The following is an 18,139-nucleotide window of genomic DNA, read 5'->3' on the forward strand; positions in this document are numbered from 1 at the left end:
AAGCTCCCTGGGCGACCTTGGGCCTGGTCTCAGGCTCTTGGCCTAGCCTACCTCACAGGGTTGCGAAGATAATTTGCGGGGGGGGGGGAGCACCCCCTTGAGTTCCCCAGAGGAAAGGTGGAATATTACATGGAAATAAGTAATAAAATACACAAACGTGGGAGCACAAACATGTTTTGTGAAAGATACCCAGAGGTGGTGAGTGTGGGTGCACACCCAAGCAGAGAGAGAAGGTGGCTCCATAAGACAGTTCAGCCTCCACACTAAAATCAAAACACAAGAACATTCAAACTGCTGGAACCGACAATCCACAAGGAGCACATGGAGAACCTCCAGCCAGCCAACACCTGGGCAGACAGGTGAGTTTTAAGGAGGCACCAGAAACTGGACCACAGCTGAGGCCCCCTTACTTCCTGCAAGGCTGGGGGTGTTTGGGGAAACTCTAAGGGGAGCCTAGATCCAGCTGTCTCCCCCCCCCCCTTGGTGGGCCAAGAGCTGGGCAACGTGGCAAGTGGGGCCACAGGCCAGGGAAAGAGAGTTCCCACCAGGGCCAGAGTCGGCAGGGGAAGACCTTGGTCAGGCTCTGACCTCACAATCGACTGCAGAATCGGGAATGTCTGTTTCCCAGGAGACCAGGTGAGCCATTTTCCAGGATCCTGGATCAGTTGGAAGCACAGACAACAGTCTCCTTCAGATCAGTTGACATCGCAGACATCTGCTTGCTTTTTTTTACAGACCATTTAAATTCTGATTTATACAGAAAAGAAACAGTGTTGAAGATGTAATATGTCTGCATATCCTTTGCAGGTAGGTGGGGGAAATAGTTCTGCTTTGTTTTTAAATAAATTGGTAAGTAAGTTTTATGTTCAATAAACATACTGGGTTTTCCTTTTTTAAAAAAAATAATATTAAAGTTTCAACCAGTACTGAATATTAATGACGTTGGAATGAAACAAAGTGGTTCTAGCAATAAGGCAAAATAAGAATATGCAAGAATGGATTAATATCAGATGAAAATTTGAAGTTAGAATATGTGAGGAGAAATAAGGGTAAATTAAGATGGTATGAATTTGCTGAACAAATTTTTAAATGGAATACAAAAAAGGAAGGTGTGAGGAAGTCATGAAAATAAGTAAATGAGTGGTAATTATTATAGAAAGAGGGATTTTGTTTTCCATTTTTCTTTTTACGTTAAATTTTGGTTTTTGTACTTTCTTAGTGTGTTTTTTGTTTACTGTTTACTGTTCTGTAACCCTTTTCTTTTTGTTAAAAACTTAATAAATATTATTCAAAAAAAAATAAAGTTTCAACCATTACAAAAAGAAAAAATAAACATACCACATTAAACATTAAAAAAAAACACATCGCAATATTAAAAAAAGAAAAAAAACAGAAATAAAACCCATTAAACAAAAACAAAAACACAAAGAAAGATACATCAGATCTCCTCATTACTATTCTTTCATTAACTTATTTCCTTGACCTCCTCACACCTCCCTTTTTTGTATTCTAGGTCGATTATCTATTTCAGCAAATCCTTTCCCTCTTTTAAAATTTTTGTCCTGTAAATTGTCTTAGTATAATGTAGCTTTACTTTTCCTCCTTTCACCAATTAACAGTGAGTTATTCCCAAATCCTTTATATCATTCCTGCTAAAATCATATAATATTATTCCAAGATCCTTCTAACAGATATTAATTTTACAATGTTTCTGTAAATAGTCTTTAAATTTCCTCCAATCTTCCTCCACCGACTCTTCTCCCTGGTCTCGGATTCTGCCAGTCATTTCCGCCAGTTCCATATAGTCCATCACCTTCATCTGCCATTCTTCCCGGGTGGGTAGATCTTGTGTCTTCCAATACTTCACGATGAGAATTCTTGCTGCTGTTGTTGCATACATAAAAAATGTTCTATCCTTCTTTGGCACCAATTGGCCGACCATGCCCAAGAGAAAGGCCTCTGGTTTCTTCATGCAATAAGTATTCTTGCTGCTGTTGTAGCATACATAAAGAAAGTTCTGTCCTTCTTTGGCACCAATTGGCCGACCATGCCCAGGAGAAAGGCCTCTGGTTTCTTCAGAAAGGTATATTTAAATACCTTTTTCATTTCATTATAGATCATCTCCCAGAAGGTCTTAATCCTTGGGCACGTCCACCAAAGGTGAAAGAATGTACCTTCAGTCTCTTTACATTTCCAACATTTATTATCGGGCAAATGATAGATTTTTGCAAGCTTGACTGGTGTCATGTACCACCTGTATATCATTTTCATTATATTCTCTCTTAAGGCATTACATGCCGTGGATTTCATACCTGTGGTCCATAACTGTTCCCAGTCAGCCATCATAATATTATGTCCAACGTCTTGTTCCCATTTAATCATAACAGATTTCACCGTTTCATCCTGAGTATTCCATTTCAACAGCAAGTTATACATTCTTGATAAGTTCTTAATTTTAGGGTCTAGTAGTTCTATTTCCAATTTTGATTTTTCCACCTGGAAGCCATTTTTTTTGTCCAAATTATATGCAAATATACTGGGTTTTCCACTCTTGTTTAGTGGAAACTCTGAAAAGTTGTCCCGGTTATTCTTTGGGGAGGAACCTCCAAAACCACCTTAGGCTGAGTTAGACTGCTGGTCCATCTCTCTCCATATTGCCTGCACTGACTGGCAGCAGCTCTACAGGGTAAGGAGACTCCCAGCCCTTCCTGGAGATGCTGCGGTGGGACCTTCTGCATGCTAAGCAGCTGCTCTGCCACTGAGCCACCTGCCTCCTGACCCCACAGCATCCCCAAAGTGTCACAACTGTGTGATGCAAATCTTGACCATTAAAAGCCTTAAATTGGGGCCCAGGCTGAAGAGCTACAGCACAGTCTGCATCTAGGGGCCCAGTTTACCCTACTCCAGAGTAACGGGTCTATCCATGAGGAATCAATCCCTGAAATGGCTCCATTGTTAAGGATAATGGTTTAATTTCCTGAAATGGGAATGTTTGCTTAGGTGGATTTGCTGTGTATTTTTTAACATGGGGTTTTGCCTTTGGCCATAGCTCTCTCATGTGATTGGCTAACTGTAAGTCACATGGGAAAGGCATTCCATTCTGTTGTGACTGTTATTCCAGCAACTGTCGTTTTTTAAACTGCCTTTTCTGTTCTTCTGTGTGTGTGAGGGAGAAGGGCTGCTAGAGAGAGGCTTCTTCATGCTGCTGAGTGCCTGTCAGGGTGACCTGCCTCAAGTCAAGCAGACAGGAAGATCCCAAAATGTTAACAGGGAGAATCCTGTGCAGGATCTCTCTATAAGAAACAAAGTGAATACTGCTGAGGTGAAAGTGAAAACCTTTATAAGAAGCTGTAAAGCCTGCATGAGGTAAAACTTGGGTGCAAGTCTCAAGACAGTTTTGCTTATAAGTCTAACTAAGACTTCAATCTACAATTCAACTGAGAACATACCCACGTTTGAATAAGCACAAGATTGTAAATATATTCTTCTCAGTTAATTGTTTTTGAAAGCAAAGTTCTTTTGAATATAAAGAGTCTGGACATGGTATAGTCTTTACTAAGGTAAAGGGAAAGGTACCCCTGCCCGTACGGGCCAGTCTTGACAGACTCTGGGGGGGTTGTGCGCCCATCTCACTTAAGAGGCCAGGGGCCAGCGCTGTCCGGAGACACTTCCGGGTCACGTGGCCAGCGTGACATCGCTGCTCTGGCCAGAGCCAGAGCCGCACATGGAAACGCCGTTTACCTTCCCGCTGGTAAGCGGTCCCTATTTATCTACTTGCACCCGGAGGTGCTTTCGAACTGCTAGGTTGGCAGGCGCTGGGACCGAGCAGCGGGAGCGAACCGCCGACCTTTCGATCGGCAAGCCCTAGGCGCTGAGGCTTTAACCCACAGCGCCACCTTCGTCCCCATAGTCTTTACTAAGAAGCTATAAATCACCAACAGAGAGTTATTTAGCTTCCTAGCTGCCACTCTGCATATCATTAAATTTTATTTTTTTCCCACATAACACCCACCTCCTGCAGGGTCTCCCTCTTGTACCTTCCTGGGGGCACCCACTGAAGTTCTTCCATTGCTGCCGGCACATCTGTGACAACTGAGTGTCCCATTGTGGCCATATGGTGTCCCCACCTGGAAAGCCCCCCGTGGCAGAAGGACATTCCCCCCTGACGGAACGGGCACTGGCCAGAGGCCCCTTCAAACTAATCGCCTTTTTGCTGACTTGGAGGGAAAAGCCACAGACACGGATTCAGTCATGGAGGTCCTGAAAGGGGGGGGGGGCAGCAGCAGCAGATTTCCTCAAAAACTTACTGTGCCTTGCAGACAGAAGGGCACCAGCACCCCCAGGGTGCTAGTCCTCATGAGCCCCAGGCAGGGGAGGCTGCACAGGATTTCCTGAAGCCCTGGAGTCAGGGTGGGCAGAACAGAGGCAGACAGGCGCAGAGAGTCCAAGGCAGTGCAAGGCGGCAGTCCTGGGCTGTTCTGCATGGGGCGGACTCCTTCCCCCTGGAAACCCCCAGGAAGGTGGATTTATGAGCAGCTGCTGTTGGCGCACTGTCCGCTAGGGCGCGCCATTGCCTATGGTTTGGGGAGCAGGTGCCAAGAACGTGCCTCATTTATGGGCTTCATGGTGGGAGGACTCGTCCAAATGTATTTACTCACATTTTACCGGGGAAAGTGGGCGGCGGGACAGGATGTCCACCCCTGTTTGCAACCCGCCCCTCTTTTCCCTCTGATCCGCCTGCAGTTGCCCCTGCTGCGCAAAAGCTGCCTGGACCAGGACAGGTGTGGACGCTCCTCGTGGGCCTCGGGGTTTGGTTTCCAGGGACGATTTTCCCTCCAAGTTCGGCTGACGGGGAGGCTCCACCACTCCGCAGCGTAGAGTCAAACTATGGAACTCGAGGCCACAAGGTTTCAAGACAGCATCAAAGCGGGATCACGCAGAGGGCGGGATTGGGCTGCCATACGTCCGGAATTTCCCGGGCACATGGGTTCGTCCGTCGGAAATAGCATCTACCAACCCATGTCTGAAAGTTGGGGTTTTGTTTTTTGAGAATTTTGAAAAAATAGTTTTAAAACAATTTTCACTCGTTGAAATATGGCAGCCCTAAGTTGCCACGCATTGTGACGGCTGAGCACAAGCTCCACGTTCAGGAGCAGTCTATCTTTGCACCCCATGTGTTGGAGAGCAGCCGCAGGAGAGAGCTGCCCTTGCCCTCGGGCTCTGCTTGCGGGCTTCCCAGATGCCCCCTCCCTCCTTGAGCCTGATCCAGCCTCTGGGCTCTTTCGGTGCTCCTTCTGAGCCTGCTCTGCATTACTTCCCCCTGCAGTCCCTCTGGCTACCTCGACACTATACAAAACAAAATAAAAAAATTCCTTCCAGTAGCACCTTAAAGACTTAGAAGTGTGCATGCACACGAAAGCTCATACCAAGAACTAACTTAGTTGGTCTTTAAGGTGCTACTGGAAGGAATTTTTTAATTTTGTTTTGACTATGGCAGACCAACACGGCTACCTATCTGTAATCGACACTATACAGTGAAAGCGCATTCCCCTCCCCCCAAAAAAATGAATTCTGGGAACTGTAGGATTTTTAAAAAGGGGGGTGGGGGGGTGGGAACTAGCTTTCCGCACCGTTCCCAGGATACTCTGCAGGAAGCCAAGGGCTTTGAATTTAGATAGGAACCTGTATTCTCCTCTCCAAATTTAGTCCCGTTTTCGTCACGTGGTGAATGAATGGGGAGGCGGCAGAGCGGGGAAGGAACTGAGGCGCAGATTCAGAAATTCATCGCGGGGTGGGGCGGGCAGAATAAGGGGGGCACGTCGCAGAAAGTGAACGGGAACAAATGGTCCGCCAGGGGGACAAAAGCTGCCCCCCCCCCCCCGGTTGAGGGCTGCCCTTCACTGGAGGTATTGGCTGGACTCGTAAGATTCCTGCGTTGAGCTGGGAGAGGTTGAGTGGATGACCTCTTGGGTGCCCCCTCCCAGCTCAATGATCCAGCGAACAGCGCATTGGATCGACACACGCACAAACCGCCCCGCGTACCGGGCGCTGGCAGTTGTCAGAGGCTCGCAGTTTCCTCTCCTCTCCAGATTTCTTGGCCACCCCCGCCATCTGGGGCAGGAAGGGCTCTTCTCTTCTCTTGGCCTTAGAATCCTAGAATCTTAGGATTAGAAGGGACCCCAAGGGTCATCCAGTCCAACCCCGAGCAACGCAGGTAGCGCCGCTGACGCGCCCGTGACAGGTGGCCACCCAGCCTCTGCTTAAAAGCTGCAGAGGAATGTGGGAGCCCCTTCCCGTGTAGAACTGCTCTTACGGTACTATCGGAAAGGTCTTCCTAATGTCCGGATCTCCTTCCTTGCCACTGGAATCGGGGTCCTGCCCTCTGGAGCAGCAGAAAACCAGCTGGCTCCGTCTCCCCTGGGGCAGCCCCTCTGGCATTTGCTGCTGGGCTCCGCGCTGCTCCTTCGTCCGCCTTCCCTCGAGTGAGGGGGGGGAGGGATTAAGGCCAGCCCCCTCCCCTCGGAGCCCTCCTCCTCCTCCTCCTCCTCCCGACCAGTATGAATAGCGGTGCTGTTGCGCCGGGGCGCTCGTTCGCTGCCCAGCACCGTCCGCCTAGCTCCGGGACTCCGCTGCTTCTCGGTCTCGTCTCGATCTCGCTGCCGTCCAGCCCGGCTCCCCGGCGGCCATGGAGGCGTTCGTGGGCTCTCGCGCCTTGGGCGAGGAGTCCCTGCAGATGTGGGACCTCAACAAGCGGCTGGAGGCTTACCTGTCGCGCGTGAAGCACCTGGAGGAGGAGAACGAGGGGCTGCGCGCCGAGGTGCAGGGCTTGCGCCTGAGCCCCGTCGAGGGCTCGTGGCGGGCGCGCTACGAGGGCGAGGTGGCGGCGCTGAGGGCCACCCTGGAGCAGGCTTTCCGCGACAAGGCGTCGGCCGAGCTGGCCCGCGAGGCGCTGCGCGACGAGGTGCAGCAGGCGACGGGCCGGTGCCAGCGGGAGCGGGCGGCCCGCGACGAGGCCAAGAGGATGCTGTCGCGGAGCAGGAAGGAGCTGGAGGAGGAGCGCCGGGCGCAGCTGTGGCTCCGCGAGAAGGCGGCGCAGCTGGAGCAGGAGGTGCGGGCGCTGGACGAGGCGCACCGGGACGAGAAGGCGGCGCTGGGCCAGGAGGCGGCCGGCGTGGGGAGCCTGCAGAGCGGCCGGCGCGGCGCCCCGACGGCCGAGGGCTGCTTCCAGCCCGCCGAGGTGGAGGACTACGCGCAGCGCCTCTCCAGCATCTGGAAGGGGGCCGCCGAGACCTACAAGGCGGAGGTCTGGCAGCTGGAGGCCGCCCTGGGCGAGGCCAAGGAGAAGCTCTGGAGAGCCACCGAGGGCAACCGGCAGGGCCAGCTGCGCCTCCAGCAGCTGGAGAAGGAGCTGGCCGGCCTGAAGATCCGCAAGGAGGTCCTGGAAGAGAGCCTGGCGCACCAGTGGCAGCAGCAGCACGGCGAGGCCGGCCAGCTCCAGGTGGGTCAGCAGGAGGGCGGGGCGGGGAGTTGGGCTACCTGGCCCTTGGGGGTCCCTTGTGCGAGTTGGGGGCTGGGGGCAGAGACACCCTCTGCTTGGAAAGGCACCCGAGGAGCGGCAGCAGCAGCAGCAGCGAGAGAACTGCCAGGCGGCTCCTCTGGCCTCCAAGTGACCCGCCCACTAGGGAACAGAGGGGAGATGTTGGGTAGATGGGGCGGCCTGTGGGTTTTATCTGCCCATGAGTTAAAGAGAGTTGAAGCCAAGCCTGGGCACTGAGCAACAGAGTGAGGCCCTCAAGTGTCGTCAGGCCCACGCCCTGCAAGGCAGGAATCCCCAAGAGGGGGCCATCTCAGCCCTGCTGAAAAACATCCAGCACAGGAGAGCCTGTCACCTTCCAAGGGAGTCTGTTGCACATGCAGAACATTGCGCCTCGGCCCGTCTGGGTGGGGGTCTCCATGCCAGACTCCCTACTCTGAGTGCGCAGGAAGAGGGGGGCTCCCAAGAGTCTGTGTCGGTGCCAGGGGGTGGGAGGGCAAAGCTTTGGCTTTTCCCAGGACAAGAAAACTCCCATTTTATCTTGGACCCTTTTACACATGTCTGGCCCTGGCTGGGGGGAATAAGAGCCTTCTCTCTTTCCTATTTGCATCAGCTTTCTAGACTGCTGCTGCTTCTTTTCAAAATATTCTCATTTGTGCTGGACCTCTGGTCTGCCCTAGGGTGGGTTTCACTCCTACTCCAGTTTGTATGCTGTTCGCGGGGAGGGTCCCTGCCTAAATGGTCCCTCTCCTCACCTGTGGTGAAGTTTTAGGGCGCCCTCACTGCTCCCTCTGTGGCATGAGAGGCTATAAGGTCCAGCTGGCCAAAGGGGGTCTGCCTCGTCCAGCTACCGGTCTTCAGAGTGGCTGCTTGGCTGCCCATCATTCCTGAACTGATCTGAATGGCCCTTTGCGCCACTCCTGACTCGACCATTCTGTGATTTGTGCCTCTTTTGTGGTTTGTGTGCTGCTGTGAGCTTGGACTCCAGTTGTGGAATTGGGGGGAGATTTGGGGCAAGGAGGGGTGTGGGGACAGGAGGGCAGGGAGGTTGTGGTTCAGAAACAGGATTGGGATTTGTGCAAATTCTTGCTCACTTGGAAGAGAGAGAGGTGGTTTTGGAGACAGCCAGGAAGTGGAAGTGGGACTTCTGGTCCTCAGATATTGCTGGTCTCCAGCTCCCTTCAGCCTTGACAATGGGTCATGCTGGGGGGAGAGGAAGCTTCAGCTGACCACATGGGGGGGGGGGCTAAAGGTCCCCCATGTAAGCTCTTTGGGGAAGCCTGTCTCCATTCCCCCTTCAGCAGGCTCAAGTGATGCTGTGCTGCAAGGTTGTCACAAGGAGACCCTGGAAGGATCATAGAATCCTAGAATTGTCGGGTTGGAAGGGACCTCAAGGGTCATTTAGTCCCCCCCCCCCCCGGCTGATGTGCCCTGGCGAAGGGTGTCTCCTGAGCCAAAACACCCAGAGGAAACTCTCCCTGCTGTCACGCCCCTCATCGTAGGGGACACCATGAGATTATCTGTGCTTCCTGCACTGCACGGGGGGGGGGGGGGGGGGAGGGAGTTGGACCCTTGGGGCTCTATGGGAGGTGGAGGTTCCTCTGGCAATTCCCAGGCCAAGGCCAGGAGCTGTGTGGTGGCCCTTCCGTGAGCTGAGGGAGCCCCCTTGGCTGACAGGCACCTCTGTCTCTTCTCTGCCTCAACAGCTGGCCATCGAGTCCCTGGAGGAGGAGAAGCAGTCCCTGCGGGTCCAGATCGCCCAGGTCCTGGAGGAGCGCCAGCAGCTGATGCACCTCAAGATGTCCCTCAGCCTGGAAGTGGCCACCTACCGGTGAGAGAGCTCATTGCCCCAGGGGCTACTCTGGGGAAGGGTGGGGCCATGTGATGCCTGGGGGGTGCGGCAGAGGAGCAGCCTGGCCCGAGTGAACTTCAAGAGCCCTGTAGCTGGATCCGGCCAAAGGCAGACCATCTTGTCCAGCCTCCTGTCCTCATAGGGGCCAAATGCCCCAAAGAGCTTGGGAAGTTAGATAGACTGTCTCTGGAGCTGGAGGTTCCATAAGGACCACAGAAGATCCTGGCCAAAGGGAGCCCGTCTAGTCCAGCCTTCTGTCCTCGCAGTGGACAAGCAGGTGCCTTTTTGGGGAAACCCACAAGTAGGATCCAAGCCCAAGAGCAGCCCCCTCCCCTCCTGTGGCTTCCAGCAACTGGGATTTAGATGCATTGCTGCCTCTTCACTACGGAGGCAGAGCAGAGCCAGCACGGCTGGCAGCCACTGAGAGCCTTCTTTTCCAGAGCCAGCACGGCTGGCAGCCACTGAGAGCCTTCTTTTCCAGAGCCAGCACGGCTGGCAGCCACTGAGAGCCTTCTTTTCCTCCTCAAATTTGCCTGATCCACTTTCGAACTGCTAGGTTGGCAGGAGCAGGGACCGAGCATCAGGAGCTCACCCTGTGGTAGGGATTCGAACTGCTGACCTTCTGATCGGCAAGTCCTAGGCTCAGTGGTTTAACACACAGCGCCACCCCCCCCCCCGACTTACCCCTGCTAAAAAAGTAATACAGCTCTTTTTTAAAAAGAGAAAAAGAAGGGAGCAGCAGCAACTCTCCCCTCCACCTTTCCAGAGACCCTTCCCCATTTTGATTGATTTAATTGATTTCTACAGCTCTGTGATTCTGTGGTTTATTTCTACACCACTTTCCATTCAAGCGAATCCCAAAGTAGCTGATAAACAACAGTAACTTAACAGGACATCACAAGTACAACATAAATGACAAATAATCATTAAACGAATTTTGATCTATAAAACTGCACTAAAACGCCAGCAACTCAAATAACAACAACAACAAAGGCAAGCATCCCACTTATAACGTAAGTCACATTATATGATTAACAAATAACCAATCAGGCATTTATGATCCAAAAAGCAATATTAACAAAACAGCAACTAAAAAATACCCCCTTTCTTCACCACTTTTCCTGTATAGGCAGAAACAGACTCTTCCAGGCGTCCCCTCTAACTCTCCCCAGTTGGGTGAAGCGTCTGGGCTTGGGCACCCTGCTTTCCAGGCTGTGTTCTGGGTGCCCCCCAAGGGGAAGGAAGAGGGACCCCCACAGCCCCTTCTCTCCATTCCTGTGGCCTGTTTTCTCTTCTACCCCCAGAGACCCCTCCTCTCCTGGGAACTGGGCTCTGGTTCACAAGCCCCCCTCCCCGCATAGCTCCTCCAGGACAAAAGTGGGCTGGCCGCTGAGGGGGTTCAGCCCTGCCATTAGCATGAGAAAGGGGGGCCCTGCCTGGGAGGAGGAGGCCGCAGAGGCTGTCCATGACACCCCCCCCCAATGGGCCCCAAATGCAGCTGCCAAGGATGTCAGAGCAAGGTGGCTGTGAGGTGGGGGCTTTGCAGGCTCCACGCCTCCACAGGCACTGCAGCAGTTGGTGGCTTGTTTTGCTGGAAGATTCCCCACCCTGTGTAAACTGTGGAACTCCCTTCCGCAAGAGGCTGGGGTGGCCGTCAGCTTGGGTGCCTTTAAAAGTGGGTTGGACATGTTCATGGAGATGGAGGAGGAGGAGGAGGAGGAGGAGGAGAGGGCTCTTGACGGCCGCCAGCCTTGAGGTCTAAGCTCTGTCTCCACAGCTGGAGGCAAAAATGCTTCCGAATCCCAGTTGCTGGAAATGGCCGGAGGGGAGAAAATTCTCTTGCGCTGGGATGCTGCTGGCGGGTTTCCCATGGAGGCATCTGCTTGACCACTGGGGGAGCAGGAGGCTGGGCTGGCTGGGCCAGGGGCCGCATCCAGCAGGCTCTTCCGAGGCTCTGATGGCCTTCCTCTGCCCCCTCTAAAATGGGTTCTGTGCGAGAACAAATCTTGAAGGATTCGGTTCAATGGAGGGGGAAGAGGTGGCCTGGCTCTGTGGTGAGAAAGGCCACCTTTTGCAGGCCAAAGGTCCTACGGCCAAAGGTTCCGCGTACCATGGGCAGCATCTCCCGACAGGGCTGGGGAGAGGCTCCCCTGCAGAGCGGCTGCTGCCCGTCAGGGCCAAGGGAAGTCAGCTAGATGGGCCTGGGATATTAAAGAAGCTTGCAGAGCCCCCATGGCAAGCAAGTGCCCTTTCTTCTCCCAAGAGACCCCCACAAACCAACCAGCCCCTCTCCCACGTTTTTTCCCAGGACCCTCCTGGAGGCTGAGAGTACCAGGCTGCAGATCCTGGCTGCCGACTTCAAACTGACCAGTGGCATCAGAGGTATGTATAAGCAGGGCAGAGAGAGAGAAAGATGGAGGGAGAATGAATGATTGGAATGGCAGTAATCCCATGGGAGAAAAGAGGCTTATTAGGACTGTAGAGCTGGAAGGGAACCCCAAGGGCCATCTAGTCCAACCCCACTGGAATGCAGGGATCACAAGCTAAAGAAATGTTTTGCTTCTCTGCTCTCTCTACAGATGGGAAGCTGGAGTTGAGCAACGGCCTGTCCCTGGACAGAGGCCACCTGGCCCCCCGAGACCCCTGGCTGAGCCCAGCCACCTTCCCAAAGGCCAGCGCAAAGCCCCGGCTGCCCATGGTCCAGAATGAGTCCTTAGTGGGCAGCTTCACTTCCTCTGCGCCCCCCAAGAGCAGGAGCCCCTTGGCCAGGGATTTCCAGAAGGCTAGCACCATCCTCCCGGACCCCTCCGCCATAAGTTTTGAGGACCCCTTGCCAGCCAAAGACGTCCTGGCACCCGTCAACTTGCCCGCTTTTGAGCAGACTGAGGTCTGGACGGCCACCCAAATCACAGCTGTCTCCCAGTCACTCTTGCATGAGTCCCTTCCGCCTTTCGATGCTGCGGCTCCTGACACCTTGGAAGAATCCAGCTTGGGCACTGAGCAGAGACTCCAGGCGGACAGAGACATGAGGGGTGGCAGAGAGACTGGAGCAGGAGAGAAGGAAGGACTTTGTGAGGAGGAGGAGGAAGAAGAAGAGGAGGAGGAAGAGCAAGAAGAGGAGTGTCTCAGCAATGAGCCAGCAGGGGAGGCCACGACCCAGAACGGTCCTTACCCTGACCAGCTGGTTACAGAAGCATTGGAAATAGCACTCAAAGTAGTCAACGCGGCGGATGACCAGCCAGAGACCAGCTTCCTTGAGGGCTCCGACTCCCCAAACGGCCTCCCTCTGGATGGCTCGCCCCCCACAGAAGATGTAGGCAGAGCGGACCCTCCTCCCAGTACAGAGAAAGTGCTGAAAGGGCACACAGGGGACACTTTGCCAGGGGCAGACCTTATGTGGGGCATCCAAGGCTCTGAAGATCCCCCAGAGGCGAACGGCAGCCCCGGTGAGGCCTGCGCAGAGCAGCATGAAGGAGAGACTCAGGGGGCTCTGGCAACAGACCCCCCAACTCCACAAGAAACGGAGTTGCTGGAGGTAGAAGGGGAGGCCAGGGAAACTGCAGACGGCCTCCCGGTCACCAGGAGGATCGAGGCCTACCAGGAAGTGGTGCCTCCGGGAGAGGAAGGCGAGGAGCTCCCGCTGTCATGTAGCACAGAGCAGGGCGGTCACGGCAATGAGGAGGTGCCCGAGTGCCCAGAAGGGGCAGGTGCCCTGGGCAAAGATGTGGCTGTGGCGGTGAGGGAGGGGAAGGAGAGCTGGGACCCTGGCGCCAGCAGCCCCCCAGAGGAGCAGGCAGGTGCCACGGGAGGGTACCTGGAGGAAGTGGAAGACCTGGAGGTGGTGAGCACAGAAGCCCTGCACCTGTCGGAGGATGAGGAAAGGAGGGAGCTGTGGAGCCCCTCCAAGGAGAACGAGGAGGAGCACTTGCAGGCGCTGGATGGGGAGCTCCTGCAGGCAGAAGAGTTTGTTGCTTGTGAGAACGTGGCACCACTGAGCCACGTGGCGGCAGAGAGTTGCTCAGAGCAACCCTTTGTTCAGCTGGAGCAGGCACAGCTCCAGGCACCAGGAGCCCCTCTGGAAGAGAAGGATTTGGCCCTGCGGGCGGGAGAGGTGGGAGAGGCACCCCAGGAACCTGACGCCTTTCCTGCAGAGGAGACCCCCTTGGCAGAAGAAAACTCAGCAAGGGAGGAAGGAGAGAGCTTGGAAGAGGAGCCCAGAATGGTGGAAAGCACAAGGGATGCTGAGGGGGGCATAGAGAGGGGGGAGGAAGAGGAGGACATCCCCAGGCCCCCAAGAGAGGATGGGTCGGGGAATGAAGATGCCATGGAGAAAGAGGGATTCTCAGACACAGAGCCTGTCTGCTCCCAAGAGATGGAGGTTGCCTTGCGAGGCAAGGATGTCCTGGGGCAAGGAGAGATCTCCAAGGCAGAGGAGCAGGATGTGGCAGGAGATGCTTCGGAGGAGCAGCAGCAACTGGCAGAGGAGGAGGAGGGAGCAGGAGAAGGAGGAGAAGAGATCCCAGCGGCTGCTCTTGACACTGACAGAGACATCCAGGAGGGAAGCTTGGTGGTGGGCCCAGAAGCCTCCAAGGCTGAAAGGGAAGAGGAGGAGGAGGCAGGCATTCTAGAGATGGAAGAAATAGCAGCCCCCTTGGAGACAAAGGACCTGCCACGGTGCCCGGAAGCTGAACAGGATGAGGCTGATACGCAGGCAGAGGAAGAAGAGCAAGCAGTGGCCAGAGTAGAAGAGGTTCTCCAAAGTCAGCTGGCCACCCACCTGGGTGAAAGCCTGGCCCCCCCTGCTGACAAAGAGGTGGAGGTTCCCCCAGAAGTGCAGGGCAGCCCCACTGACGGGTTTGAGGGCAAGGGCCAGGCCGACACTAGCTACGGCCAGTCGCAAAGTGAGTCTTTGGGATCTGAGGACTCCCTTGAATCTTGGGACAGCTCCCCAAATGCCAGCCGTGAGACCGAGGGGATTGAGAAGGGCCTGGAAAGTGGCAAGGCGATTATGCTGGAGGAGACTCTGCCGGATCACACCCCCTTGCATCTGTATGAGGGGCAGATGTTGGCTGCCTCTGGGGAGCCCCAACAAACGCCTCCAGAGAGCCAAGAGGCTGCAGAACTGCCTCTTGTGACCCAAGATGGATCCACATCTTTAGAAGAGGTGCAACATCCTCCAGTAGAGGAGGAGAGTTTGCACAGCCCCCCAACAGAGGAGAACATCAACAAACAAGAAGGTACAGAAGAGGAAGGGGGATGCGCCATAGAAGCTGCTCCCAGCCCAGGCACAGACGATCCCAAAGTATCAGAAAAACCTACGACAGATGCTCTGGAACTCATTGGAAGTGATGGAAACCTATTTGAAGAAGACGCCAAAGTGCTCAGAGGGGAGGAGGTTGCAAAGTACTCTGCACAGTTGGACGCAGAATCTGAGAAAGAGTTGGCTGGTGGGGAAGTCCCCCAGAAAGGGGGCGAGGAAGAAGAAGAAGCCCAGTTTGTAGAACAGTTCTATGAGGAAGAACTTGGCCAGGATTTTGCTTGGGGACCAGAGGAGGACAGCACTTTCCAAGTAGAACAGCTGGATCCCAGCAACATGGAGGAAAATGCCTTTGTGGAAGGGGACGCTCCTTTGGAGCTGAGTGACCAGGGGGACACAGAGGCTGAAGGTGGCCACAAGGTTTCTCCCCTGACCAGCGTGGCTGACTTGGGTGAAATTGTGCTAGAGGGGGAAGAAGGGTCTTTGGATGTGCAGGGAGGAGACCTCACAGGACCAGAGGCTCCAGCATGCGGGAAGGATGAAGATTTGCCCTGTGCCCAGGAGACAACAGACCTTGAAATCTGCAGAAGAGAAGACCAGGTCCCACAGGAAGATGTGGCTGAGGGGGACCCACCTGGTGAGGATCTCCCAGGTGAGACAGTTGCGAGCATCTCAAGAGAGAGCATGAAAGATGCTGACATCCTGGAGATCGTGGAACAAGCTCTGGAGTTCAACCAGGAGCTGATCAAGGCAGCTGAGCCGTGTGTTGAGGCCGAACCAACAGTGACAGGAGGGGAGGAAGGTCCATCCCTGGAGAATGAGGAAGAGGAGAGCCGAGCTGCACCAATTGCCTTGCCCCATGTCAGTGACTCCCAGGTCCCCACAGAGGCCCCAGAAATCTCCTTCCCTGGTGCCAAAGACCCAACAGGATCAGGTCCTCTGTGGGCTGACAGCAATGCTAATGGGCTGCAGCAAGACCCCGGCATTGCCGATTTCACAGAGGAGATCCTGAATGGGATTGGGGTCCTCCAGCCTGGTGAGACAGAGTGCAATGGGGGCAATTCTGAGGAAGAACCAATGAAGAAGGTTACCATCACCCAGCAGTTCGTCAGGGAGGAGCTGGACGAGCCCTCCACGGTGGAGGTGACAGCAGACCAGAGATTGCCTCAAGTGCCGTCCCATGAAGAAACACCAAGGATCGAAGATGTGGAGCCGGAAGTTCATGAGAAGGTTCTGCTGGGACATGGCAAAGGCCTGGAGGCCACGGATCCCAATGAGAACCTCTTTGTCGACATCTTGCAGGCTGCCTGTGTCAAAGGGGGGAAGGGCGCTGATCCAGGGGGTGTCTCCGTCCCACCACACTTTGGGGATGAAGTTCTCCACCTGGAGTCCAACCAGCACCTGAACTTCCGGACGGAAGAGGAGGAGCAGCAGAGATGGTCTTCAGAAGAAAACTGAAACCCTGCCTTTGTCCCTCCCAGCAGCTGACTCCTGCCAGAGGCAAAGCAAGATCTCTAGGGGACCAGGAGATCACTCTCTTCCCATGCCCCACAACCTCCACAACCTTTTTAAATTTTGTTTTTCTAGATGCCATACTACCATTTTTCATTTAAAAAATAAAAATAAAAATAGGCCGTCAAATTGACAATCAAAAGTTTTGATTAGATAGAACTCTTCTTTTTTTTTAAAAAAAAAAAAAACCTCCTTTGAGACTTTATGGTAGTGATTTGTTAAAAACCTCCTGTTTGTTGGAGTGAGCATTCGAGCCCAGTGCCTTATAGGGTGGCAGAATATAGGACCAGAGTTTTAATCACGATAGGCCTCCCCTTCCCCTTAAAGTGGGCCCAGTTGTTTGGGAGAGGGGGCAGTCCGAAGCCTTGTGACACCTGTGGGGCTGGCTGCTACTGTGGGGGAAGCGGCTGGATCTAACACCTCAGTGCCAACACTCGAGCCCTTTCGACCTTAGCGCCTTCAATCCTCGAACCGTCAGCCTCCCCCAAGTTACGTTGCAAAAAACAAACCCCCAATGCAGCTTGGCACATCCCCTTTTCCGGATTTTGTGGCTGGCACAGCAATTCTTAAGCTCCTCGGCCCACAGATCAAGGTATCGCTGAGCTGGGTCCCACCTTCCTCACTGTCTGACCGCCTCCTGCTTCTTTGGGGACTGATAGTTTATGGAGATAAGTGGGATTTAAGCTGCAAAAATGTTGGTTTCTGTGCAAGTCAGGCCAATGTCTCCCATGCGCAAATTTGAAGGGAGTGTGCGTCTTCAGGGGCTGCTTTGAAGTTCACCCTAGAAACAAGCCAGCAAGAGGAGTGTTTGCAGCAGGACTGGGGCAGAGCCACCCAAGGGCAGGAAGCAGATCCTGGGGTGTGGAGGGGCTGGTGGTTTGGTGTGGACCCTGTTAGTTGCAGACAGATATGCAGCTGCTCCCTGGCCTTCAGGTGCAGGACTTAAGAATTCTGCTGCTTTGTTGCCTTCAGATATGGAGCCAGCAAGACGGACCCCGGCTTCTTCCGATTGAGCCTCCTTGATAAGCTAATAAAAGCAATTTGTTTCCCACCACTTGCAAACTCACAGCGTCTTGTTTTTAAAACTGGACTTTTACAAAGAATGTGTGATTTACAAAGTGTTATATTTTGATGTGGCCTTCTCTTTGGGCGGGTGGGTGTGGGAGGGAGAGAGACAGAGAGCACAGGGCACATGGGCTTGTCAAAGAAAATAGGCTGGTGATCTCAAAGGGGTCTTTGAATGCAAGTCTTCATTTCCAAATTGGAGGGCTGTGGTTCTCCAGGGGTTGCTGGACGACCCTTGTCCCCACCCCTTTCCATCGACCATGCTGGCTGCTGGGGCTGGTAGGATACGGAGGCCAACATCTGGAGGGGCACAGATGTCACAGAATCCTAGGGACCCCTAAAGGCCATCTAGTCCAACTCCCTGCAATGCAGGAACCACAGCTAAAGAATCTCTGACCGATGACTACCTAGCATCTGGTTAAATACCATCAAGGTGGCTGAGTCCCCCACCTCCCAAGGGAATCCATTCCGCTGTCAAATGGCTCTTGCCCTCAGAAAATTATTCCTAAGAAAAGTTTTTCTTTTCTTGCCATTTGAATCCATTGGTTTGAGTCCTGCCTTCCAGAGCAGGCGAAAACAAGCTTGCTCCCTCTTCTATGTGACAGCCCTTCAGCTATCTGAAAATGGCTGTCATATCTCCTCTGAGTCTCCTCTTCTCCAACTCCCTCAACCATTCCTCATAAGGCTTGGTTTTCAGGCTCTTGATCATCTTGGCTTCCCTCTTCTGCACACCTTCCAGCTTGTCTACATCCTTCTTAACTTGTGGTGCCCAGAATTGGCCACAGTACAGTCACCCTCCCTGCCACAAAGAGGCGCCTTCCTTGAACTTAGACATCAGACGATCAGGCCAAGGGCCGACTGAGGCCAGCAGTTCCCAGAGTGGTCAACCAGGTGCCCTGATGGGAAGCCCATAGGCCAG

At 53.8% G+C, this 18,139-nt stretch overlaps 1 protein-coding gene and 1 long non-coding RNA gene across 2 annotated transcripts; both read left to right on the plus strand.

The window, feature by feature from the left end:
• Window positions 1-606: 606 nt before the first annotated feature.
• On the plus strand, window positions 607-5,347 carry LOC307205258. Its single transcript, XR_013833962.1, has 3 exons — window positions 607-807; window positions 3,170-3,560; window positions 3,922-5,347. It is a non-coding gene; the product is annotated as an uncharacterized lncRNA (long non-coding RNA).
• Window positions 5,348-6,134: 787 nt separating this feature from the next.
• On the plus strand, window positions 6,135-17,209 carry NES (nestin). The gene is given in 5 exon segments (XM_079957442.1): window positions 6,135-6,627; window positions 6,630-7,498; window positions 9,241-9,365; window positions 11,695-11,768; window positions 11,966-17,209. Coding segments are annotated over 5 exon segments (5,274 nt in total). The 5' UTR covers window positions 6,135-6,557; the 3' UTR covers window positions 16,102-17,209.
• Window positions 17,210-18,139: the final 930 nt, after the last annotated feature.

This window comes from Podarcis cretensis (genome assembly GCF_951804945.1).
Source record: "Podarcis cretensis genome assembly, chromosome: 16".
NCBI lineage: Eukaryota > Metazoa > Chordata > Lepidosauria > Squamata > Lacertidae > Podarcis > Podarcis cretensis.